The sequence below is a fragment of the Hypanus sabinus genome (assembly GCF_030144855.1).
Source record: "Hypanus sabinus isolate sHypSab1 chromosome X2 unlocalized genomic scaffold, sHypSab1.hap1 SUPER_X2_unloc_5, whole genome shotgun sequence".
Lineage (NCBI taxonomy): Eukaryota > Metazoa > Chordata > Chondrichthyes > Myliobatiformes > Dasyatidae > Hypanus > Hypanus sabinus.
In genome coordinates this window covers 82,652-110,256 of record NW_026779005.1, presented here as the reverse complement: position 1 = coordinate 110,256, position 27,605 = coordinate 82,652, and the positions used below count along the sequence as shown (strand labels likewise).

The 27,605-nt window shown below is 43.4% G+C and overlaps 1 protein-coding gene across 1 annotated transcript; it reads right to left on the bottom strand.

Moving 5' to 3' along the window:
- LOC132385905 (zinc-binding protein A33-like) lies at positions 1-27,605 on the bottom strand. Its single transcript, XM_059958144.1, has 6 exons — positions 27,195-27,605; positions 26,409-26,504; positions 23,971-23,993; positions 23,765-23,883; positions 12,806-13,400; positions 1-5,392 (listed from the first exon to the last, which is right to left on the bottom strand). Exons 1-5 carry the CDS (start codon positions 27,603-27,605, stop codon positions 12,847-12,849), a joined length of 1,203 nt encoding a protein of 400 aa, XP_059814127.1. The 3' UTR covers positions 1-5,392; positions 12,806-12,846.

Here is a 27,605-nt window from a genome sequence, read left to right as displayed (position 1 = left end):
TCAGAAATAAATTTCTCAAAGTCTTGACCATTATAAATCAGATCTCTTGCATTTCTTTTTCTTTTTACTATTCAGAAAAAAAACAAGATTTACAGAGTGCAACACATAGATACATCTCAACATAACTTGTGTACATTCATATATTGTAATAAAATTGATCAAAATGTTATAGCATAACACATAAAGGTATAACACTCTGTAATCAAAAATTTTAAGATAAGTAACACAACATAAAATAAATTTTTCATATAAAAAAGACAACCCCCTACCAACTACCATAGAAAAAAGCTGATGGATGACAATGGATAATTAGAAAAAAAAAACATATTCACTTAAGAAGAGAAGATAAAAATATACATAAAAGTCTGTGCACTGTTAAACTTTATAAATTGGAAATGTAATTTAGGAAAGGTCCCCAAATATCATAAAAAGATTGTATCGAATTTAAGACTGAGCAGCGGATCTTTTCTAAATTTAAATAAGACATAATATCACGTATCCTTTGAATATGTGTAGGAGGTGTAGACTCCTTCCATTTCAGCAAGATTCCTCTCCTTGCTAAAAGAGAGGTAAAAACTAAAACCTGTAGGTTAGGAGTATTTAAAGTTATATTTTCATTTGCAATTATACCAAACAAGGCTGTTAGGGGATTTGGGTGAAGTTGGACCCTAGAATGCTGTGAGAAGGTATGAAATACTTCCCGCCAAATCTTTTCAATTTTAAGGCAAAACCAAAACATATGAATTAATAGGCATCAGCAGAGTTGCATTTATTACAAAGGGTAAAAACTGGACAGCTTCTGCTGTGAAATGTAAGCTCTATGAACCACTTTAAATTGTAGAAGAGAATGACGAGCACAGAAAGATGAATTTAAGAATCTTATTCCATCTATCATCAGAAATCTGACAATTTAGGTCACCCTCCCAAGTTTATTTTATTTTATCTAAAAAGTCTTGTCGAGAATCAATCAACAACTTATAGATACCGGTAATAGAACCATTAACAAAAGGTTTTAAATTTAAAAGATCGTCCAGTAAATTTTTATCAGGACCTAAAGGAAAAGTAGCAAATTGGAAATGTAGAAATTCTCTAATTTGAAGGTATCTGTAAAATTGTGTTTTTGGGAGTGCAAATTTATTTGACAATTGGTCAAATGAAGCAAGAGATCCTGAATTAAACAGGTCCCAAAAACACAATACCTAGTTCATCCTAATATTTAAAGACTTTATCAGTCATGTAAGGGATAAAAAATAATTAAGGAGAATGGGAGATGATAATGAAAAATTTGCTAAACCAAAAAATTTTCTAAATTGAGTCCAGATCCTTAAAGTAAGCTTAACAATTATGTTATTTGTTGTTTTGTTTGCTGAAAAAGAGTATGATCCAAGAAGAGAGACAATAGAGGAATTTTTTACAGAATTAACTTCTAAGGAGACTCATGATGGGCGATCTTTACCATAAGTATAATAGAACCAGAAAGTAATATTCCTTATATTGGCAGCCCAATAGTAAAACCTAAAATTGGGTAGGACGAGTCCACCCATCTCTTTATTTCTTTGTAGGTAAAATTTACTTAAACGAGCTTGTTTATTATTCCAAATATAAGAGGTTAAAATTGAAGCTAAAGAATCAAAGTACGTCTTAGGAATAAAAATAGGTAAGGCCTGAAAAAGATATAAAAATTTAGGAAGGATCTTCATTTCAATCGAATTAATTCGGCCAATTAGGGATAAAGAAAGAGGGGACCATTTAGAAAGCGTCTTTTTAACAGAAATCAATAAGGGGTTTAAGTTTTATTTAAATAAATTCTTTATTTAAAGTTTTTAGTAATTGTTACACCTAGATATGTAAATTGACTTGTAACAACATTGAACGGAAATTTGGCATTTATTTTCCCAGAAATTGAAAGAAAGAACCAAAGGTAAAGAAGTTTCAGTGTTAAGAGATAAAAAAGTAAAATATCATCAGCGTGTAACGAAATTTCATGAGTCATACCTTCCCTTGGTATACCAGAAATGTCCTTAGATTCTCAAAATGCTATTGCTAAGGGTTCTATAGCTAAAGCAAACAGTAAAGGACTAAGAGGACAACCTTGTCTAAGTTCCCCGCTTTAATCTAAAGGGCTTAGAAATTTGGGAGTTAGTAATAACCTGAGCAGTAGGAGACAAGTAGATTAATTTAACCCAAAGAATAAAATTAGGCCCAAAATTAAACTTTTCTAAGGTCTTAAAAAGATAATTCCACTCAATCCTATCAAAGGCATTTTCTGCATCTAAAGATAATATACACTCTGATATTTTTGGATGGTGAATATATCACATTCAATAACCAACGTATATTAAAATGTGAGTAACGATTTTTAATAAATCCTGTCTGTCTGGTCATGTGATATAATAGATGGTAGAATATTTTCAAGTCTTCGAGATAAGATTTTGGGTAAAATTTTTGCATCAACATTTAATAAAGAAATCAGTCTGGATGAACAACATTCAGCTGGATTTTTTTTAAGAATAAGAGAAATAAAAGCTTCATAAAAAGACTGAGGGATTTTATCTGATTTGAAAGACTCTGATAAAACAGTGGATAAATAAGGTGTAAGTAACATAGTGAAAATTTTATAAAACTCCCCAGGATTTCATTGATATATTTTAATACCATTATGTATGTTCACAAGTAGACTGATACAGATACCCCACCCAACAAAACTTAATTTAAGGCTTCCCACAAAACACCAGTTACACCAAGATACCTTTCTGCAGCTTTCACAATAATTTTAATTTCCTCAGTAGGATGAGATGTCTGATAAGTACAATTCACCACATCGGTTATAAACAACAGAAGCTTCATTTTATCCAACAGTGAAGTATCTTTGTTGAGAGAACTGTGATGCCGGCATTTATCCACTGACGTCACAGTCTGTTCTCTGAGTGGGCTCACTTTATCCAGTTTACCTGCTCTGCTTGCTGTACTTGTCCTTGAACAGGCCCTTCTGCTCACTGTGTTGTTCTGAACCAATTGAACCGGTCACTTCATGCCTTACTAAACCAATCCCTTCTGCCTACACAAGGGACACATCCCTCCATTCTCCTCACATCCACGTGGTATCTAATAGCCTCTATCACATCTGCCTCCACCACTACCCCATATTCACTCCAGACACCCACCACTATGGGAATGAAAAACAAATCTTGAAACGCAAATCTCCTTTAACCATTCTGAGCCAGGTTTTTAACATCATTGTCTTTTCTAATTGTTTTTGTTTAACAGCAGCTATGCAGAAAAAACATACAAAATTACACTAAATTACAAAATACTTAAATACTGCAAAAATGTCCAATGAGGATGTGTTCCCCCTTTCTCCTGAAGTGCATGCCCACTGGCATTGGACATTTCCTCCTTAGAGAAACAATCCCGGCTGTCCACACTGTCTGTGTCTCTCACATTCCTGTAAACGTCTGTCAGACCTCCCTCAGCCTCTGCCACTCCGGAGAAAATTCCCCGAGATTGTCCGGTCTCACTTTATCCAGGCAGCATCCTGTTAAACCTCTTCCACTCACCATCCAAAACCTCCGCATTATTCCTGTCTTCAAATGCAATTCTCCAGATGTGGATAAACTAGAGATTTATACAACTGCAACATAACTGCCTGACAACGGAACCACTATCTGGGAGTTATGAACTCGGATTCCAAGATCCCCCTGTAGATCATCACAGTCCAATCTCGCCCCATGAATACTGCAGCAAAGAGATAATGCTGAGGCTTTATAAGACACTAGTCAGACCACACTTGGAGTATTGTCAACAGCGCTGGGCCCCAGATCTCAGACAGAATGTGTTGTCAATGGAGAGAGTCCAGAGGATGATGTTGGGAATGAAGGGGTTAAAATATGAGGAGCACTTGGCAGCTTTGACCCTGTGCTCACTGGAACTCGGAAAAATGCGGGGCATCTCATTGAAACCTACCAAATGTTGAAAGGCCTGGATAAGGTGGATGTGGAGAAGGTATTTCCTGTGGTGGGGCACAGCCACAAAGCAGAGGGGCCACCTTTTCAAACAGAGGTAGGCAGCTTATTTTTTTATTAGTCAGGGAGTATTGGATCTGTGGAATGCTCTGCCACAAACTGCAGTGGAGGCCGAGTGTGTGGGTATATTCAAGGCGGCAGTTGATCGTTTCCTGATCAGTCAGGGCATCAAAGGATATGGCGGGAGGTCAGATATCTGGAATTGAGTGCGATCTGGGATCAGCCATGATTGAAAGGTGGCTGACTCATTGGGCTGAATGGCCTAATTCTGTTCCTATGTCTTATGGACTTATGAACAGAAGCCCACTCAATCATGATGAATCTCCTCTGCACTCTTCCAGCACAAAACATCCTTTGTACAGAATGCTAAGCGGAACTGAATGCAACTTTTCAAGAACGTTGTCAAGTCAGGCAGCATCTGTTGAGGGGAATAGAGTCGATGTTTGGGACAGAACCCCTCCCTTACGGCACTAACACAGGCCGTTCAGCCCAACCTTTCCATGCTGTCTTCCTGTCCATTTAAACTAATCCCTCTGCCTGTCTTTGACACAGAACACAGAAATCTACAGCACATGACAGGCTCTTCAGCCCACAATGTTGTACCGACCATGTAACCTACGCTAGAGACTGCCTAGGATTTCCTGATCGAATACCCCTCTATGATTCTAAGCTCCATGAACCTATCTAAGAATCTCTGAAAATATCCTATTGTATCCACCCCCACCATCGTTGTCGGCAGAGCATTTCATGCCCCCACAACTCTCTGTGCAAGAAACTTACCCCTGACATTCACTCGGTACCGACTTCCAAGCAGCTAAAAACTACGTCACCTCGTGTTAGTCACTTCAAGCCTGGGAAAATGCCTCTGGCTATCCACACGGTCAAAGCCTCTCATAATCTTATTACAATTACTTATGTACAGGTTAGGAGAAATATAGCTTCAACATCACCTCACAGCTCTTGAACTCAATCCCACGGTTGATGAAGGTCATCACACCAGACCCCTTCCTAACAACACTGCCAACATCCACAGCAGCTTTGAGTGTTGTATGGACATGGACCCCAAGATCTCTCTGACCCTCCACACTGCCAAGAGTCTTACAATTAATATTATATTCTGTGTTCAAATTTGACCTGCAGAAATGAATCTCTTCATCTGTGTTGAACTCCCTCTGCCACTTCCCAGTTCTGCATCCGAGGTGAGGAAATAGATTGTTGAGCCTCTGGCTAGGATCATTATGTCCTCATTGTCCACGGGAATGGTCGCGGAGGATTGGAGGGAGGCGAATGTTGTCCCCTTGTTCAAAAAGGGTAGTAGGGTCAGTCCGGATAATTATAGACCATTGAGCCTTACATCTGTGGTGGGAAAGCTGTTGGAAAAGATTCACAAAGATAGGATTTATTGGCATTTAGAGAATAATGGTCTGATCAGTGACAGTCAGCATGGCTTTCTGAAGGGCAGATCGTGTCTAATAAGTCTGGTGGAGTTCTTTTAAGAGATGACCAGGCATATAGATGAGGGTAGTGCAGTGGATGTGATCTACATGGATTTTAGTAATGCATTTGATAAGGTTACACACGGTAGGCTCATTCATAATGTCAGAAGGCATGGGAACCAGGGACGTTTGACCAGGTGGATTCAGAATTGGCTTGCTTGCAGAAAGCAGAGAGTTGTAGTGGAGGGATTACATTCGGATTGGAGGGTTGTGACTAGTGTTGTCCCACAAGGATCAATTCTGGGATCCCTACTTTTCGTGATTTTTATTAACGACCTGGATGTGGGGGTAGAAGGATGAGTTGGCAAGTTTGCAGAAGACACAAAGGTTGGTGGGGTTGCGGATAGTGCAGAGGATTGTCAAAGATTGCAGAGAGACATCGATAGGATGCAGGAGTGGGCTGAGAAGTGGCAGATAGAGTTCAACCTGGAGAAGTGTGAGGTGGTGCACTTTGGAAGAACAAACTCCAAGGCAGAGTACAAAGTAAATGGCAGGATACTTGGAAGTGTGGAGGAGCAGAGGGATCTGGGGCTACATGCCCACAGATCCCTGAAAGTTGTCTCACAGGTAGACAGAGTAGTTAAGAATGCTTATCTTTCATAACTCGAGGGATAGAGTTTAAGAGTCGCGATGTAATGATGCAGCTCTATAAAACTCTGGTTGGGCCACACGGAGTACTCTGTCCAGTTCTGGTCACCTCACTATAAGAAGGATGTGGAAGCACTGGAAAGGGTACAGAGGAGATATACCAGAATGCTGCCTGGTTTAGAGAGAATGGATGATGATCAGAGATTAAGGGAGCTAAGGCTTTACTGTCTGGAGAGAAGGAGGATGAGAGGATAAATGATAGAGGTATAGTTGATATTAAGGGGAATAGATAGAGTGGACAGCCAGCGCCTCTTCCCCAGGACACCACCGCTCAATACAAGAGGACATGTTTTTAAGGTAAGGGGAGGGAAGTTCAAGGGGGATATTAGAGGAAGATTTTATACTCAGAGAGTGGTTGGTGCGTGGAGTGCACTGCCCGAGTCAGTGGTGCAGGCAGATACACCGGTGAAGTTTTAGAGACTACTAGACAGGTATATGGAGGAATTTAAGCTTAGGGAGGCAGAGTTTAAGGGTCGGCATAACATTGTGGGCCGGAGGGCCTGTACCGTGCTGTATTGTTCTATGTTCTATGCTACTGAAACAGGGAAGGTTGTGTTACTGGCTGGATCATTTGCTGAGATTCACAATCAGGATAATTTAAGTGAAGAAGTTAAACAATGCAGGGATATGTTTTTCAATGAATACCCTGATGTGCTGGAAGTCAGCTGTAGAAATGATAGTATCACTGATGGAGAGATTTCTTTGTATGAATTTAAGAAATCCATTAATAATGCAGGTCAGGTGTCCCCAGGAAAGAGTGATATTTGAAATGATAATTGTATATAATTCTCTTCTGTGAAAATATTAATTGTTTGAATTGTGCATCTACTTTCCTCATGGAAAATGGAAATAGCAGTGCCTTTTCTAAAACCTGGCAGATCTCCATTTGATCCTTCTAGTTAAGGGCCTTTATCGTGAACGTCTTATTTATGTAAACTTGTGGAATGTATGGTAATGAAGCGCTTGAGTTATATTTTGGAAAAAGTGGTGATAAAGTGTTTTATTAGAGTGGATTTTGGAAGGGTGAAAAGACATTAGATTCACTTTTAGGTTTGGAAGATGATATTCGGAAAGCGGAATTAAATAAAGATGTAATAGCAGGATTTCTTGATACTGAAAAGGGAAATGATATGGAAGAAAGGACTTTTGATTAAATTAGGAGTGAGGGGGTCATTGCATAATTTTACTGAGTTTTTTTTTTGGATGGACTGTCTAAGCACCGGTCGGCATGTTACGTTTGTGTTCCTGTGAGACAGAGAATGTGATCCAACAAGGCAGTATTTGTAGCCCTTTATTTAATATTATGCTTAATGATATTTTCTCTGAGACGGGAAAATGGGATACCCTTGGTAAAGCATAATATACAGATGACGTAGCTTTATGGATTAGAGGTATTAATTGCAATTTGCAATTAATAGGTCAAACAGTGGGCAGATTGTTGAGAATTTTAAGCTTTCAGTAGTTAAAACACATTACGTGGTTTACAAACAGCATTAATAGACTTGCACTTGAATTAAAATTATATGATTAATGTCTTGAGGAAGTGTCAGTGGTAAGATTTCTCAGTATGTGGATGAATAATAAGCTGACGGGGAAGCACCTATCAGTAAAATAATTGATAAATGTAAAGGAGCTTTAAATCTCCTCAGACATCTATGTGGGTATTCTTGGGTGCAACATGAAAATCTTTGTTGACCAATTGTATTTGTTTAATTTGATCTGCTCTTGATTATGTCTGTGTGGCTTATGGATCAGCTGCACCTTCAAATTAAAAATGTTTTATGTGATACAATTACAGACTTTAAAATTGTTTTCTAGTGCAGTAATATTGTCTCCTGTTTTGGCTTTACTGATTGCAGTGGGACAATTACCCTCAAAGTAACAGAGGTTGAAATTGATGTCAACATACTGGATTAATTTGCGGGGGCAAGGAAATGATCATCCTGTTAAAGGTGTGCTGGAGGACGGTTGGGGACATCACAAGAGGAGTGTTTTTTGTTTCGGGTGGCTGGGTTCTTATCACGCTGGGAATATGGGAGTATTTGATGATACAATATGTCCCACTGTAGCTTTCTCTGTAAGCCAACCTTGTTTTTTCCAATGACTTCAGTTGATTTTAGGTTACACGAACTGATTCGGTTCTGCCTGAGAGTCTGTGGGTTCATTAGTATATTAATGAAAGTTATTATCATACAGTAACCATTTTTACAGATGAATCAAAAGATAAGTTAACTGGGGATGTTGGTGTGGCAGTTTTTGTGTGACTGAATTGCAGGTATTTATAATTTGCTCAGAATACATTTCGGTTTTGATGAGTCTTAAACAGATCATTCTGGCAGTAGGTCAGATTGACTGTTGGAAACTTGTCAAACAGTATTTTATATATAAAGTTTGATTTATATGTCTGCACATTATGGGCCCTGCACATCACACTGTTGAGGGAAATGATGGGGTTGACTGTTTAGCAACAAAAGCTGTTAAATTTTAAGCTGTGGATATAGACCTTCCACTTAGCAAATTAGAAGCTAAAGGGTTGGTAGTGTTAAGAATTAGGGGCTTACAGCAAGACTTGTTGGATTATGGACATTGTGCTGTCTTTACGACAGTTATTTAGTTTATAATATTTTCGCTTAGTAATTCATTCGATAGTATTTTCTAGTTAGAATTAGAAGTGTTTAAAGTATATTCATTGCATGTAAAACATATCGGCATTCGATGACGTCACATCCGGTTTCGCCGCGTCTTGTGGGAAAGTACCGGTTTGAAATTAACGCGAGGGTGGGGGCTCACCACGAGGCACACCTGAGCAGAAGTTGTTTTGCAGGCATGAGAAATCACAGTGAGAGCAACGCTGTAAGTTAATAGATATCGATATATTGAACTAAGATGTTAATGCCAATCCTGTTAGAAGTACCGACGGTCGATAATGTTTATGCTTTCGTTAGTTAAAGTGTCGCGGATAGTTTGCATGGAAGTGTATTTAAAGTAGTCAATGGAGCAGGTAAACTCTGCCTGTATACTGCACCTTAGTGTAATGTAGTTATACTCACCTTTGCAAGTATTTACAATTGAAATGTGATATTAAGGAAGGAACAAATACTGTATCAATCTTGTATTGTTTTATCAACAGTTTTCACCATATGTTAATGTGAAGAGTGAACAGTAAATGGTTAATCTTACTGCGATCTGGTTTCATTGACTGGTTTATCTCGACGTTGAATTCGGCGTTATTAGTACACGCGAAGGAGAATGTTACAGACATAAAGACAGACACCTTGACATAATGCATAAACCTGTTGGGTTTATATTAGAATGGCTTAAAAAAAGGGAATGAATGATATTGACATGACATAGAAATGCCCACACTATGCTTAATTATGCCTTGTATCTAATTGGAAAACTTCATTCTGTGTCGTGTACATTTTGTCATTATTAAACTATCGAAACACATACTATTTCAATGTGATGCGTATAAGGCTGAAGAAAAATCAAATGCAGTTTTCAGTGCAATCGTTGGGGGGGGGTAGATAGTTTTCAGATAAAAACTTTATTAAATTATGGGATTGACTTTAAATTAATTCACAGTTTGAGCTGGAAAAGGCATGTAATTGTGTTAAAACTAAGGAAATGGCATATAAGGTAGCAAAGGTGAGTGGGATGATGGATTATTGGGATGCTCTTAAATCCAACAAAAGGCAACGAAAACAAGCCATAGGAATGGTCAAGATGAAATATGAGGGCAAACTGGCCAATAATAAAAACCAGGATTCGAAAAGTTTAGTTTTCAGTTACATGAAGAGTGAAAGGGAGGTGAGAGTTGATTCTGGACCATTGGAAAATGATGCTGGTGAAGTAGTAATGGCGGACAAGAAATGGCAGATGAACTTAATGAACAATCTGCACTGTCTTTTCCGATCAGCACCGCCCCCACTTGTCCCATTTAACCTGTCTCATTACGGGTGAACTTTAGGACCTGGGGGAGCTCAGGACTCGCCGCCCGCAGCTACTGCTGAATCCCCGGTGTTTGTGTTTGGTTGACGGATGCGGTGAACGAGTCAAAATTAATCGATCGACAATTCTCATGTCGTGTTTATTTCACTCCATAGAACAGTACAGCACAGAAAACAGGCCTTTTGGCGTTTCTAGTCTGTGCGGAAACTATATTCCGCTCGTCCCATTGACCTGCACCCAGTCCGTAACCCTCCAATCCTCTCCCATCCATGTACGATCCAATTTATTCTTAAAACTTAAGAGTGAGCCCGCATTTACCACGTCAGATGGCAGATCGTTCCACACTCCCATCACTCTCTGAGTGAAGGTATTCCTCCTCATGTTCCCCCTAATCCTTTTGCATTTCACCCTAAAGCCAAGTCCTCCTGTTTTTACATTTCCTAATCTAAGTGGAAAGAACCTACTCGCATTTACTGTCTATATCCCCCATAATTTTGCAAACCTCTATCAAATCTCCCCTCATGCTTCTACGCTCCAAGGAATAAAGTCCTAACCTGTTCAATCTTTCCCTGTAACTCAACTTCTGAAGACCTGGCAACATCCTAGTAAATCTTCGTGGCAAACTTTGAATCTTACTGATATCCTTCCTACATGTAGGTGACCAGACTGCAAATTTGGCCTCACCAATGCCTTATACATACTCAGCATAACATCCCAACTCCCGTACTCAGTACTTTGATTTATGAATGCCAGGATGCCAAAGGCCTTATTTACAACCCTGTCTACCTGTGACGCCACTTTCAGGGAATTATGTACCTGAACTCCCAGATCCCTTTGGTTCTCTGCACTCCTTAGTGCCCTACCATTCACTGTGTATGTCCTACCTTGGTTTGTCCATCCAAAATGCAACACCTCACGCTTGTCTGCATTGAATTCCACCTGTCATTTCCTGGCCCATTTTTCCAGTTGGTCCAGATCCCTCGGCAAGCTTTGAAAGCCTTCCCTGCTGTCCACAACGCCTCAAATCTGGGTGTCATCAGCAAAATTGCTGATCCAATTGACCACATCTATATCACTGATATAGAAAACAAACAACAATAGTCCCAGCACAGATCTCTGAGGCACAGCACTAGTCACAGGCCTCCAGTCTGAGAAGCAATCATCCACTACCACTCTCTGTCTTCTCCCACACAGCCATTTTCGAATCCAGTTTCCAACCTCTCTATGGATATCTAGTGTCTGAACCTTCTGAACTAACCTCCCATGTTGGACGTTGTCAAAGGCCTTACTAAAGTTCATGCAGACAACATCCACAGCCTTTCCTTCATCTACTTTCTTGGTCACCTCCTAGAAAAACTCTACAACATTCACTAAACACGATCTACCACGCACAAAGCCATACTGACCATTCTTAATCAGCCCTTGGCTGTCCAAATACTTGTATATCTGATCTCTCAGAACACCTTCCAATAAGTTACCTACTACTGATTTCAGGTTCACTGGCTTGTAATTACCTGGTTTACTATTGGAGCCTTTTTAAAACAACGGAATAACATGAGCTACCCTCCAATCCTCCGGCACTGCACCCGTGGCTGAGGACATTTTAAATATTTCTGTCAGGGCCCCTGGAATTTCTACACCAGTCTCTCTCAAGGTCCAAGAAAATATCAAGTCAGGCCCGGGGGATTTATATACATTTATTCACTGTAAGGCAGCAGGCACCTGCTCCTCTTTCATCTACAAATGTTCCATGACACTACTGCTTGTTTCCCTTCCTTCCATATACACTATCCCGGTTTCCTGAGTAAATACTGATGCAAAAAAACTGTTTAAGATTTCCCCCATCTCGTGAGGCTCCACACTCTGATCTTCTAGGGAACAATTTTGTCCCTTACTATCCATTTACTCTCAAAATATTGTTAGAAATCCATTGGGTTTTCCCTTCACATTATCTGCCAAAGCAACCTCATGTCTTTTTGACTTCCTGATTTCCTTCTTTAGTATTTTCTTACATTTGCTTTACTCTTCAAGTGCCTCATTTTTCTTTGTTGGCTATACCTTCTCCCTTTTTCTTAAACAGATCGCCAATATCCCTTGAAAACCAAGGTTCCCTATGAACTTACTGAATACATCCTTGCCACAAAAAAAACTTTTCCCAATCCACTCTTGCTAGATCCTTTTTTATTTCCACAAAATTGGCCCTTCTCCAACTTTACCAGAACATTAAGCTGCCAGCTCTGCCCCTCCTGCCACCAAGTCTCACCAATAGCAGTAATGTCCTAATTCCACGTGTCAACAAACGTCCTAAACTCCTCTGTTTTACCTACAATACTCCTTGCATTGAAATAGCTGTACCTGAGAATATTTATATCATGCATAAAGTTTTTTTTTCATTTCCGTTTATACATGCAGTCCTCTCATGTTCCTTATCCTCCTCCTCCTCACTATCTGCTCTAACACTCTGGTTCCCCGCCCTCTGTAAATCTAGATTAAATCCCCCGGAGCAGCACTAGCAAATCTACCCGCATGGATGTTAGTTCCCTTCCAGTTCAGGGGCAAACGGTCCCGTCGGAACAGGTCCCACCTTCCCGGGAACAAAGCCCAATTGTCCAGAAACATGAAGCCCTCCCTCCTGCACCATCTCCTTAGCAACGTATTTAGCTGCACTCTCCGCATATTTATACTTACAGGAAATTTACTCCTGACGCCCGTCCCGGGACTCGACCCGTTTACAGACCCGGAGCGGAACCAGAGCAGATTCTCAGCCACTGGTTTGCATCCCCAGTCCGGAAGAAAGGATAAAGTTGCACCGTGAATTTATTCCCAGTGAAGGTGTGGAGATGGGACGTGGTCTCCGCGTTGTAAAATGAAACTGTCCCGGTCTCGTAACTGAGATAAACTCGCACCCTCCCGGGGATGGGATCGGCAGCTAGACGGGACTCGGGGGAGGTGAGACCACGGTCCACGTCATAATCCCGATGTAACACGTCACCATTCCGCCTGATGATCCAGAATCCGGTCTCCGGACTCAGATTGACCCGTCCATTCCTCTCCACAGACTCTGCGGCGACACCCAGCCACCAGAACCGATTCCCCGTCACCTCCACCTCCCAGTAATGTCTCCCCCATGTGAATCCCTCCGATCCCAGCACACATTCCCGGTCTGTGAATCTCTTCCCGATGTCAGGGAGATTCTTCCAGGTCTCGGTCCGTCTCACACTCTTCCGATCCTCAGACACCTCGAGATACGGACTCGCCGTTTCCAGATCCAGGGTGACAGAGACTAGGGGGAGAAGCAGAGAATTAGAGAGACCCCGGGGATCGGGGGGAGACTCGGGCAGCGGGACCCCGGGGATCGGGGGGGAGAATCGGGCAGCGCGGCCCCGGGGATCAGGGGGGGGGGGACTCGGACAGCGGGGCCCCGGGGATCAGGGGAAGACTCGGGCAGCGCGGCCCCGGGGATCGGGGGGAGACTCGGTCGGCTCGGCCCCGGGGATCGGTGGAGACTCGGGCAGCGGGACCCCGGGGATCGGGGGGGGGGAGACTCGGGCAGCGGGACCCCGGGGATCGGGGGGAGGCTCGGGCAGCTCGGTCCCGGGTATCGGGGGGAGCCGGGCAGCGCGGCCCCGGGGATCGGGGGGAGACTCGGGCAGCGCGGCCCAGGGGATCGGGGGGAGGCTCGGGCAGCGCGGCCCCGGGGATCGGGGGGAGCCTCGGTCAGCGCGGCCCCGGGTATCGGGGAGCGACTCGGGCAGCGCGGCCCCGGGAATCGGGGGGAGACTCGGGCAGCGCGGCCCCGGGGATCGCGGGGAGACTCGGGCAGCGCGGCCCCGTGGACCGCGGGTGGTGGAGATCTCAGGCGCGGTCGCGTGGCCGACACGAATCGTTGACTCGACAAAAGCGGCTGCACAACTAATGTCTCCCCAAGGGTTTGCCGCTGGACGGAGAGCAGAGAGACCCCTGACCCTTGACTCCTCAGACAGGGGAAACATCCTCCCTCACTCCTGCCTGTTGACCCCTGAAAGAATTTTGTGTTTCCATGAGATCTCCTCTCATTCTTCGAAACTGGGAACAGAGAACAGAGACCAGTACAGCACAGGAACAGGCCCGTCATACAATGTTCACGTTTATTTGTTAGTGTGAAGTGGGGCAGTGTGATGGTTTGAGACAGTAAAGGAGGTGATAATGGGAACCAGTAGGGGAGAGATGAATGGCAGATTGAATCAGGAGGGGGAGAGGTGGAAAGCCTGTGGGTGAACTGTGTGTGTGGTCGTAATGAGAAGCTGGATAGGGCAAAGGTGGGAGACGAGGATGACTTTGTCCCCTTTCCCACAACCCCATCCCCCGCAGACCCTCTTTAGGACAGGGGATGAATTTGCAGAAACCCTTAAGTAACACAGGTCCTGATGAAGTGTTTCAGTCTGAACCGTCGACTGTTTACTCTTTTCCATAGAAACTTCCCGGCCTGCTGTTCCCCCAACAATTTGTGTGTGTTACTCTGCTTAAATATACTCAATTATTTGGCCTCCACAGCTGCCTGTGGCAGATCCACTATCCTGTGGATAAAGGAATTCCTCCGCATCTCTGTCCTAAATGGACATCCCTATAGTCGGAGGCTGTGCTTACCGTTCCCGACCCACCCACATCCTCCCAACATCAACTCTCTCCAGACAGGTGTCAGAGAGATCTGGCGAGAACCTTCATCAGGACCTGTCTTGATTGGTCAGAGTCTCAAAAGTAATGGGGAGGAGGCGGGTGAATAGGGTTGAGAGGGATAATAAATCAGCTAGTCTGCTAAACTCCAGTGAGCACAGGCCCAGAATCAACAAAGACTCCTCATGTGTTAACTCTTTCATTCCCGGAATAATTCTTGTGAACCTCCTGGAACCTCTCCAATGTCTGCACATGCTTTCCAATAGGAAGGACCAAAACTGCTCACAATACTCCAAGTGTGATCTCACCAATGCCTTATAAAGCCTCAGAATTACATCCTTGCTCTTGTACTCTAATCCTCTCGAAATGAAAGCAAACATTGAGTTTGCCAATCTTACCATTGACACAAACTGCAAGTTAACCTTCAGGGAATCCTGCACAAGGACACCCATGTCCGTTTGCACCTCTGATTTTTGAGTTTTCGCCCTGTTTACAGAATTGTCTATGTGTTTATCCCTTCGACTAAAGTCGTACGTGTCTAAGTTTGTACCTGCCAAACTCTACCTCTGCTACAAGATCCTTATTCCGTATACTGGTGCATTCAAATAAGACCATAAGACAAAGCAGCAGAAGCTGGCCATTCGGTCCTTTGAATCTGCTCCGCCATCTTATCATGAGCTGATCCATTCTCCCATTTAGTCCCACTCTCCCACCTTCTCACCATGACCTTTGATGCCCTGCCTACTCAGATACTGATCAATCTCTGCCTTAAATACGCACAATGACCTGGCCTCCACTGCCGCAACAAATTCACAGATTCACCACCCTCTGGCTAAAAAAATTCCTTTGCATCTCTGTTCTGAATGGGCGCCCTTCAATCCTTAATCATGTCCTCTCGTACTAGACTCCCCCACCATGGGAAACAACTTTGCCACATCCACTCTGTCCATGCCTTTTAACATTCGACATGTTTCTGTGAGGTTCCCCCTCCTTCTTCTAAACTCCAAGGAGTACAATCCAAGAGCGGTCAAATGTTCCTCACATGTTAACCCTCTCATTCCCGGAATCATTCTAGTGAATCTGCTCTGAACCCTCTCCAATGTCAGAACATCCTTTCTTAAATAAGGAGCCCAAAACTGCACACAGTATTCCAAGTGAGGTCTTACCAGTTCCTTATAGAGCCTCAACATCACATCCCTGCTTCTATACTCTATTCCTCTGTAAATGAATGCCAACATTGCATTCACCTTCTTCACCACCGACTCAACCTAGAGGTTAACCTTAAGGGTATCCTGCACGAGCACTCCCAAGTACAATTGCAACTCAGAATTTTGAATTCTCTCTCCATTTAAATAACAGTCAGCCCGTTTATTTCTTCTACCAACGTGCATGACCATACACTTTTCAACATTGTATTTCATTTGTCACTTCTTTGTCCATTCTCCTAATCTATCCATGTCTCTCTGCAGACTCTCTGTTTCCTCAGCACTACCATCCCCTCCACTTATCTTTGTATCATAAGCAAACTTAGCCACAAAGCCATCTATTCCATAATCCAAATCGTTGTTATACAACGTAAAAAGAGGTGGCCCCATCATGGACCCCTGTGGAACACCACTGGCAGACAACCAGAATGGGGTCCTTTATTCCCACACTCTGTTTCCTGCCAATCAGCCAACGCTCTATCCACATATGTAAATTTCCTGTAATTCCATGGGCTGTTATCTTCTTTAGTGGCCTCATGTCCGGCACCTTGTCAAAGGCCTTCTGAAAATCCATGTACACAACATCCACTGCATCTCCCTTGTCTCGCCTACTTGTAATCTCCTCAAAAAATTTCAATGGGTTAGTCTGGCAGGATTTTCCTTTCAGGAAACCATGCTGAGTTTGGCCTATCTTGTCATATGCCTCCAGGTACTCCGTAACCTCATCCTTGACAATTGACTCCAGAAACTTCCTAACCATTTCTCAAGCTAACAGTTCTATAATTTACTTTTTGCTTCCTTGCCCCTTTCTTAAATACGAGAGTGGCATTTGCAATCTTCCACTCGTCCGGAACCATGCCAGAATCTATTGACTTTTGAATGATCATTGCTAATGCCTCCGCAATCTCCACAGCTACTTCCTTCAAAACTCAAGGGTGCATTCTATCTGGTCCTGGAGATTTATCTACTCTTAGACTATTCAGCTTCCTGAGTACTTTCTCTGCCGTAATTGTGACTGCGCACACTTCTCTTCCCTGACACCCTTGCGAGTCTGGTATTCTGCTGATATCTTCCTCAGTGAGGACAGATGAAAATACTCGTTCAGTTCCTCAGCCATCTCCTTATCTCCCATTACAATTTCTCCAGCATCATTTTCTATCTGTCCTATATCCACTCTCAGCCGTTTTCAATTCTTTATATACTTGAAAAAGCTTTTAGTGTCTTTTTAATGTTATTTGCGAGCTTCCTTTTATGGTTCATCTTTTCCCTCTTAATGGCCTTCTTATTTTCCTTTTGTAAGCTTTTAAAAACTTCCCAATCCTCTGTCTTCCCACTAATTTTTGCTTCCTTGAATGCCCTCTCCTTTGCTTTTACTTTGAGTTTCACTTCTCTTGTCAGCCACGGTTGCATCCTTTTTCCATTCAAATTTTTTTTTCCTTTTTGGAATATATCTGTGTTGCACCTTCCTCACTTCTCACATAAACTCCAGCCACTGCTGCTCTGCTGACCTCCCACTAGTGTCCCTTTCCAGTCAAGTTTGGCCACATCCTCTCTCTGTAATTCTCTTACTCTCACTGTAATTTCCTTTACTCCACTGAAATACCGAAACATTGGATTTCACCTTCTGTTTCTCAAATTTCACAGTGAACTCAATCATGTTATGATCACTGCTTCCTAACGGTTCCTTCACCTCAATCTCTCAAATCACCTCTGGGTCATTACACAATATCCAATCCAGTACCTCTGATCCCCTGGTGGGCTCAACAACAAGCTGTTCTGAAAAGCCATCTTGTAGACATTCTCCAAATTCTGTCTCTTGAGATCCAGTGTCAATCTGATTTACCCAATCCACTCGCATGTTAAAATCCCCCACAATTATCATAACACTGCCCTTCTGGCAAACCTCTTCTATTTCCTGTTGTAATCACTGCAGCTGTTAGGAGGCCTGTATACAACTGCCATCAGGGTCCTTTTACCCCTGCGATTTCTTAGCTCAACCCAGAAAGATTCTGCACCTTCCGATCCTATGTCACCTCTTTCTAATGATTTAATATCATTTCTTACCAATAAAGCCACGCCATCCCCTCTGCTTACCTGCCTATCCTTCCGATACACCGTGTATCCTTGGACGTTCAGCTCTCAGACATGCATCCTTTAGCCACGTCTCAGTGATGGCCACAAAATTATACCTGCCAATCTGTAGCTGTACGACAAGATCATCCACCTTATTCCTTATGCTGTGTGTATTTAAGTATAACACCTGAAGTATAACACTTTTTGTTTTGATTGCACTGCAACTCATTCCATTGGCTACAAATTTGCTCCATCACCTGCCTGTCCTTCCTGACATCTTTACTGCTCACTATCTTAGATTTATTTCTGTTTTCCTCCTCCTCCGCTCTATCATTCCAGTTTCCCATCCCCCTGCCAAATTAGTTTAAACCCTTCCTAACAGCTCTATTAAACATTCCCGCGATGATATTGATCCCCTTCGGGTTCAGGTGTAACCCGTACTCTGGCACCATGCGGGTATCTGTACCAGGCTCACAGATACTCCTGTCTTTTCCCCTGACTATGGAATCCCCTATGACTACCGCATTCCTCTTCTCCCTCCTTCCCTCCTGCACAACAGCGCCAGGCTCAGTGCCAGAGACCCGGTCACCATGGCCGTCCCCTGTCAGGTCAACAGCATCCGAAATGATATACTTGTTGCTGAGGGGGGCAGCCACTGGGGTGCTCTCCACTATCCGGGCATTTCCCTTCCCTCCCCTGACAGTCACCCAGTTTTATGACCCCTGTAGCCTAGGGATGACTACCTCCCTGTAGCTCCTTTCTATCACCTCTTCATTTTCTCTAATAAGCAGTAGGTCATCAAGCAGCAGCTCCAGATCCCTAACACGGTCTCCGAGGAGCTGCATCTCGGTTCACCTGACACAGATGTGGCTATCAGGGAGGCTGGAGGTCTCCCAGGATTCCCACATAGGTCACCCTGAACAAAGCACTAACCCTGCTGACATGCTACCTAATTCTACAGGAATGAAACAAAGAAATATAGATCTACTCACCCACTTACTTCACCAAAGACACAAACTTTTTAAACCGTCAGGTAATGTGCCCTGCTGTTTCCCCGTCCGTCTGGGTCGATTTGCCAAGGGGAGAGAAAGAGTCGGTGCCTCGCTCTCGCCTCTTCCCATTACCGCCTAAGCCCAACACTCTGCTGCCACCCACTCCGCTGCTCGCTGTATAGGGTGGTCATCTTCTTAAAATTTCGCTGTTCTTGTACATAAAGTTTTAAAAAAAAAACTGCCTTCCTTCAGAATTTAGCTCCCACGCCGCACTTCTTGTCCCAATCTAAAAAACACCTTCAGTCGTGTATTCATCAGCCTATTCCACACTGTCCACATGAAATTCAGCAAGGCCTTTGATGTCGATGATAGACCACACGGAGTATTGTCTGCTTTTCCGGTTCCCGAATATGGGGAGGATGTCATTACACTGGACAGCAGGCTTCAGGAGGATGTTACCAGGACTGGGGGCTTGGGTTAAAAGCAGAGAGTGTATAAGCTTGGGCTATTCAGCTGTAGTGTAGGATGTTCAGGTATGACCCCTTATCGAGGTAAATAATTCATAAGCAGCTTAAATAAAGTTTCTTTTTCCAAGAAATGGGAGTGCAGAACCAGAGGACTCAGATTGAAAGTGAGACAGGAATTTTTTCTGAGTGCTCTATCAGGTAACATTCTTATAGAGATGGAGGTTGGTAAACGGAATTTGCCCTCAGACGCTGCAGAAACAGGTAAAAATAAAATATTTTAAAATAAATTTGGGCAGGTACACAGATGAGAAATGGTTAGAGGGATGGGGGGGGGGGGAGGCAAACAGACACAAATGGACCATGCTCAAGAAGACCTCTTGGTCTTGCAGATTGATGAATTGGGCCGTGGGTTCAACATCAATCAAACCCTCCCAGATCATCCTCCTGAGGAATCTCACCCCTGTCTGTGAAGTGTTGATGTGATGTCACGTCAGAGGGCAGCTCAGGGCCACAGAACAGACAGGCTGGGTAAGGACGGCAGATTTCAATCCTAAATGTGAATTTGTGCCTATTTCTGTGGCCGTGTGTCACACTCTGATAGTATATCCGTGTGTGTGTGTGTGTGTGTGTGTGTGTGTGTGTGTGTATACACTTTGAAGGAGAGTGTGTACATTGAAGAATTTGTATGTTACAGTGTGTCATCACATGTCTGGTGTGTGTTGACAATGTGTCACATGTGATTGACTTGTTTAAATGAATAAATGACTATCTCTGAAGAGATTGGTTTCCAGGTTACAGAGGGAAATAACAACATACATTGCTGAGGCTCTGACTACAATCTGCCAGTCCTTCCTGTGTATGTGTGTGAGGGAGCTTTGCCAGGCCGGTTATGCTTTGTGTGCTTCTCCTGAGATGAAATCTTGACCCATGTCAATGCTTGTTGGTGTGTCCGAGCTCATTCTTTCAATGCTTCAATGTAGTGGTCTGATCACCATAAGGCATTGGAGCAGAATTACGCCATTTGCCTATCGAGTCTGCTCCACCATTCAATCATGGCTGAACCAGACTCGATGGGCTGAATGGCCTATTTCTGGTCCTATATCTTATGGTCTAAATTTTGATATACAGCATAAAATGAAGGTGTCCTAACACTGACCCCTGTGGAACATGACTCACTGGCAGCCAACCAGAAAAAGATCTATTTACTCTCATTCGCTGTTTCCTACCAATCAGCCAATGTTCTAACCATGCCTGTAACTTTTCTGTAATACCCTGGCCTCTTCACCTGGTTACCACCTTCATGTGTGGCACCTTGTCAAAGGCCTTCCGAGATTCCAAATATACAACTTCCACTGTGTCCCCTTTATCTATCCTGCTTGTAATCTCCTCAAAGAATCCCAACAGGTTTGTCGGGCAGGACATTCCCTTAACAAAGCCATGCTGACTTGTCCTATCTTGTCCAGTGTCACCAATCATTCCATAACCTCATACTTAACAACTGACTCCAATTTCTTTCCAACCACAGGGGTGAGGCTAACTGGTCAATAACATCCTTTCTGCTGCCTTTCTCCTTACTTAAAGAGTTAAGTGACATTTGCCATTTTCCAGTCCTCTGGCACCATGCTAGGGTCCAGTGATTTTTGAAAGATCATTTGAAATGCCTCCACAATGTCTACCACAAACTCTTTCAGAACACTAGGGTGCAGTTCATCTGGTCTGTGTGACTTATGTACCTTTAGGTCTTTCATCTTTTTGAGCACCTTCTCCCTTGTAACAGTAACTGCACTCACTTCTCTTCCCTCGCACTTTTCAACACCAGGCACAGTGCTAGTGTCTTCCACTGTGAATACTGGTGCAAAATATTTGGTTTATCTGCCATCTCTTTAACCTCTGTTATTATATATCCAGCCTCATTTTCTCGCGGTCCTATATCCACTCACATCTCTGTTTTATTTTTTTACAATACTTGAAAAACAATTTGATATTGTCAGCTAACTTGTTTTACAAAGACAGGTGTGTAAAAAGGGCCTGAAGGATCATTGGAGACCATTGCATATTTAGATGGAGACATAACTTAAAGATTTTTAATCCTCATGTATATGAAGGATGTAAGTAATAAAGTCAATTCAATTCAAATCAATTTCTTGCTTATTTTTTCCCACCCAATCCTCCTTTTAGTTCCTCTCTGTAGATATTTAAAAGCTTCCCAATCCTCTCTCTTCCTACAAATTTTTGTTTAGTTGTATGCCCTCTCTTTTGCCTTTACATTAACTTGTCAGCCATGGTTGTACTATTTCGCCATTTGAGTATTTATTTATTTTTCGAGTACATCTGTCCTCATTTTCCCAGAAACTGACACCATTTCTGCTCTGCTCTCATCCCTGCCAGCAGCTCCTTCCAATTTGCTTTGGTCAACTCCTCTCTCAGACCACTGTAATTTCTTTTCCTCCTCTGAAATACTACAATATCAGACATTACTGTCTCCTTATCAGATTTCAAGTTGTACTCGGTCATGTTGTGAGCTCTGCCTCCTAAGGTTTCTTTTAACTACTCACCTCTGGTTCAATACATAACACCCAATCCAGTAGAGCTGTTCCCCGAGTAGGCTCAACGACAAACTGCTCCAGAAAGCCATCACATTGCATTCAACAAACTCACTCCCTTGAGATCCTTTACCTACCTGATTTTCCCAATTGACCTGCATATTGAACTCTCCCATGATTATCATAACATTGTCCTTTTCATCAGCCTTTTCTATTTCCAGCTGTAATCTGTGGGCCTCAACCCACTGACTGTTGGGAGGCCTGTGTATGACTGGTGTCAATGGCATTTTTACTTTTGCAGTTCCTGACCTCAACCCACAAGATTCAACATCTTCCAATCCTATGTCCCATTCTTGCAACTGATTTACCAACAGAGCCACGTCACCCCATCGGCCATCCTTCCTTCCTTCCTTCCAGTACTACCGATACATTGTGTAACCTTGAACATTCAGCTACGATTCCGTGATGGCCACAACACCAAACCTGACAATCGGTAATAGTGCAACAAGATCATCCACCTTATTTCTCATACTCCATGTATTGGGATGTAACACTTTGTGTACTGTATCTGCTACCCTTTTTAATTCTGTATCCCTAATGCACTGATATTCACCTTGCTGGCTGCAATTTTGTCCTCGCATCTGTCCGCCCTATCTGACAGACTGACTGTACGCTATCTTTGCATTTTTACCATCAGTTCTATCCCTTTACTCCACTTCCAACGCCCCCCACCAAATTTGTTTAAACCCTCCCCGACAGCTCTATCAAACATCTGTGAGAATATTGTTCTCCCTTGGGTCCAGGTGCGACCCATCCCTTTTGAGCAGGTCATTCCTCCACCTGAACAGATCCCAATGATCCAAGAACCTGAATCCCTGTCCCCAGCACCATCTTCTCAGCCATGTTAATCTGTCAAATTATCCTGTTTCTACCCTCACCAGCACGTGGCACAGGCAGCAATCCAGAAATTACAAACCTGGGGGTGCTGCTTCTGAACTTTCTACCAAGCTCTCCAAATTCTATTTTCAGGACCTATTTGCTTTTACTTCCAATATCATTGTCACAAATTTACCAAGATATCTGGCTCTTTTCCCTCCCTCTCTAAAATGCTGCGGACACGATTCGAGGCATCCCTGACCCTGGCACCCAGGAGGCAACATACCATTCAGGTGTCCCGTTCACATCAATAGATTCTCCTGTCTGCTCCCCTGACGATTCAGTCCCCGATCATGACCACTCCCCTCTTCTGCCTCTAACAACAGTGAGAGTTGCTGATCCGGAAGGGGGAAGACCTGTGTCTGTCAGAGTCTGCACTCACAGGGCACATGAAGGACTTGTGTATTTACCTCACAATCCCTGTCATCACACTGATACCTGCTTTTATTCCCTATAATATTATCATCAGTATCAAATTCCCAGCTCCTCTGGTAGATCCAAACTCATGTCCTGGTGTGTTAGTGCATTTACCTGGGATTGGAACACAGTGGTTTACCTGCCAGTCCCATGTATTGGTTGTATTGTGACCCTGTGCTAGTGTGTTCAGGGGTCTGACATCTCCAGCTGACCATGTGACAGTGATGCCTCCCAGTCGGTGGGGTTGATGTGGAATAAACTTCAGTTCCCCTTCAGCCCAGTGTTACAGACAACCTTTGCCTCAAATTGGAACTAAATTGTGCTACATGAACAAGGAGAAATGAATCTTTGTAAGTTTTACCTCGATTAATAGCATCAAGCGTTTCTCTCAGCACTGTGTTCAACAAATAGAGGTGATCGAATTTTTCAACCGGCAGGGTCTCATTTGTCACTGACAATTCCTGGATATTGACATTAATCCTGTAAATATTAAACAGCTGGTTATAAATTGCTATTGTGAACTATTTTACAAATCCATTCAGGATTTCAGTAAAGAGCCTGTCCTACCTCCTGTTCTGACGAGTTTCCTCCTGAAATAAATAAAACACAAATCTGATTAGACTTGCACTTACTGTCCAAATCCTGAATTTCATCCAAATCATTACAAGGTGTTGAAAATTCCCACTCCCTCAATCACTCACACACACGGACAATACAGAACCACGGAGTAAATTACAGGGAAAGTTTTTGAATGTCAGACCATTACTGAGAGGATAAAACTTACAGGGAAGACAGGACAGGTTCTGCATTTTCATCTGGATATGACATCAGGGTGATAGGATGGAGGAATTTAAGATCAGTGATGTATGTGTTTGTGTGCAGGTGGAGGAAGTATCTCTATTTATGGGGAGATACTTAACAAATTCCACTAGAAATTTAGTGAAGAGGATGTGGAACTCGCTGCCACAGGAGTGGATGAAATGGAACAGCAGAGACTGACTGTCATGGGGAGGCTGGATAAACACATGAGGGACCAGAGATTTCATGGCACTGTTGCTGGTTGTGGTGAGCAAGTGACAGGAGGACTGTGAAGCAGGGAAATTTAGAGGAGAAAATGGGCCGAATGGCCTGGTTATGTTTTGAACGATTGAATGTTATCTGTAAAAGTAAAGAGACAATAATAGTTTCCCTAATCTGATGGAAACCGGATACAGAAGATAAGTCTGATGTGTGGGTCAAATTCTTTGTTCTCACTGATTGACAGAGAGACCCTCACACCAGACACACTCACAGCCTATAACTGGAAATGGGAGTTAATGGGAGTTTTAGAGGATATTTAATGTAGAATAAAGGACACAGTCAGCAGCTCTGTGTTATGATCGGAGTAAATAACTTCAGAGAAATGTGCATTCCATCCTGGGATGTACACAAGTTGTGGAAGTCCAGTTTCGAGACAATAGACAATAGACAATAGGTGCAGGAGTAGGCCATTCGGCCCCTCTAACCAGCACCGCCATTCACAGTGATCATGGCAGATCATGCACAATCAGTACCCCGTACTTGCCCTCTCCCCATATCCCTTGACCCTGCGATCTATAAGAGCTCTATCTAACTCTCTCTTGAAAGTATCCAGAGACTTGGCCTCCACTGCCTTCTGAGGCAGAGCATTCCACATACCCACCACTCTCTGGGTGAAAAAGTTTTTCAGCAACACTGTTCTAAATGGCCTACCCCTTATTCTTAATCTGTGGCCTCTAGTTCTGGACTCACCCATCAGCGGGAACATGCTTCCTGTCTCCAGTGTGTCCAATCCCTTCATAATCTTATTATTATGGGACAACAACAACCCTGAATAGATGCATCAATGGTCTGGTGAGAAACAGTTTGCTGCCATTTGTAAATGCTGTGTGTAGGAGCAACACGTCTGTTTTCTGTCTGCATTGTATTCTGTGTTACGTGTTTATTATGGTAACTCGTCACGTGATTGGGGACGTGGTAAAAGCGAAGGGAAAAAGTTACGTATCTGTACTTTGTTCTGGGCAGTTTTGAGCTGGGGACGGGCGGATGTCATTCTGTTCTTGACCGCCGTGTTGCAGCTTACTTTACAATGAATTACCCTGAAGTTTCATCGCTTCAAGATTGTATTTTGCTAATGAAGGACTGAAAGCGTATCTTGGACATTTTGAAATGTCATTATTGGAGTGATGGGAGGGTGCATCATGCAGGTATAACAACTTGTGTGAGGTCGCCAGCAGCAGCAATTGATTTGTTAGAATTGACCTCTGTGCTGTGTTTATATCAAATATACCACTGTTCATTTAGTGCCCTTTGACAGAAACAAATTGAAATATAATCCCGCACCTTGAGAAATATCACACTGTCTTTCTGATCCATCTACTCCTGTAACTTTGAGATTTCCTCCTGAATAATCCTTATATTCTCTTGAATCTCCCAAAGATTTTTCTCCATTAGATTGAGAATCCTCTTCTCTTCTTCCCTGAGATCCCTGAGTAAGCTCTGCTCTTTCTCAGTGATAATCTGGCGCAGTTCAGCAAACTGGGATGTGGCGTGGGACTGAAGGCTGTGTGACTGTTCCTGTCGAAGGAAAGGTGAAGATTAATAGACTGCGTTGGTGTGTTTTGTTTCCTTTTGTCGTTAAGTTCAGTCTATTGGAGTCCATGCTACTTCTGAGAGCATTCCCGTCAACACCATTCCCTCACGTTTTCCTGAAACCTATTCTCACTTATTGACCCATAAACTCCCATCTGATTCACACACACCCTCCCCACCTTCACAGGGTTAACGGTAATTAGCCATTCATTCCGCATGTCCTTGAGAAGTGTCGGAGTCTCTCGTGGTCACAGGGAGAGCATGCAAACTCCACACAGACAGCAGCAGAGGTCAGGATCGAACCCACATCACTGGAGCTGCGATACTCGGCTGTTCTGCATTAAATGGAGCAAAACTCGACAGTAATATCAGAAATTCCGCTCAGGAAGCCTCACCTGAACTCCGGAAATCTTCTCTTTCTGTTGCTGCTCCTTTTCCTGGAAGTCTGATTTCTTTTTTGTGAGAGAGTCTAAGGAAGATTTTAGCTGATCCTGGAAGTCAGAGAGTGAAGGAAATAGAAACAAAGATGCATCAAAAGAAACAGGTGATCAAACCCGATTATCACACAAAATGCCGGAGGAACTCAGTGAGTCAGGCAGCATCTATTCAGGAGAAATAAACAGCCGGTGTTTCGGGATGAGACCCTTCATTAGGACTGGCAAGGAATGGGACAGAAGCCAGAATAAAAAGGTTGTGAATGAGAACCAGCTGACAGATGATGGGTGAGACAACGTGAGGGGAAACGTGGGGGAGGGTGATGAAGTGAGAAGCTGAGAGGAGACAGGTGGAAGCGGTAAAGGGCTGGAGAAGAAGGAATCTAATACGACAGGACAATCGACCATGGAAGAAACGGGAGGAACTGGGCGGTTTGCGGCCCTGAGTGGTGACGAGGGAGGAGGTTAGGAGGCAGGTGTAGCACTTGTCCCGCTTGCAGGTGTCGGTGCCAGGAGGGAGATCAGCGGGGAGAAGCGAGTGGATCAGGGCGATACAGTACGTGGAGCGCGATCCGTATAGAGAGCGGAGAGTTGCAGGATGAGGAGGTGGGCTGTGGGACGGAGAGATGCTGGAATCCCTTTGGAGATGACGGAAGTTGCAGAGAGTGATGTGTTGGTAAAGAGGCTCGTATGCTGGTATGTAGGACAAAGGAGATATGTTAAGAATCAAATAACGTTAGTTTTTACCTTGTAGATTTTAACAGCTTCTGTAATCGGCTTGAAGCGGTGATCTCTGTGTTCCTGCGCGTCTCTGCAGATCAGACAGATCAGCGTCTTGTCCGTTTCACAAAACAGCTTCAGTTCTTCCTCATGTTCCTCGCAGTGACGTTTACTTTCCTTCCCTTTCGGATTCAGGTTTAGATTTCGAAACTTTTCAGCCAGATTTGCTAAGGCCCGATTCACCCTGAGGGTGCGGTCAGCAAACACCTCTCTACATTCCGGGCAGGAGTTTCTCTCCTCCCTTTCCCAATACTGTGTGATACAAGAGCGACAGAAGTTGTGTCCGCACTCCAGTGTAACCGGATCGATGAAGAAATCCAGGCAGACGGGACAAATTTCTTCCTCGCTCAAACTCTCGACCGGTCCTTTCGAAGCCAT

Coding starts and splice junctions, on each gene's coding strand:
- LOC132385905 (XM_059958144.1), bottom strand. CDS start 27,605: ATGGCTTCGAAAGGACCGGTCGAGAGTTTGAGCGAGGAAGAAATTTGT. Junction 23,884..23,970: donor GAAACTCGTCAGAACAGGAG/GTAGGACAGGCT, acceptor TAATATTTACAG/GATTAATGTCAATATCCAGG. Junction 13,401..23,764: donor GCTTGATGCTATTAATCGAG/GTAAAACTTACA, acceptor TTCTCCCCCTAG/TCTCTGTCACCCTGGATCTG.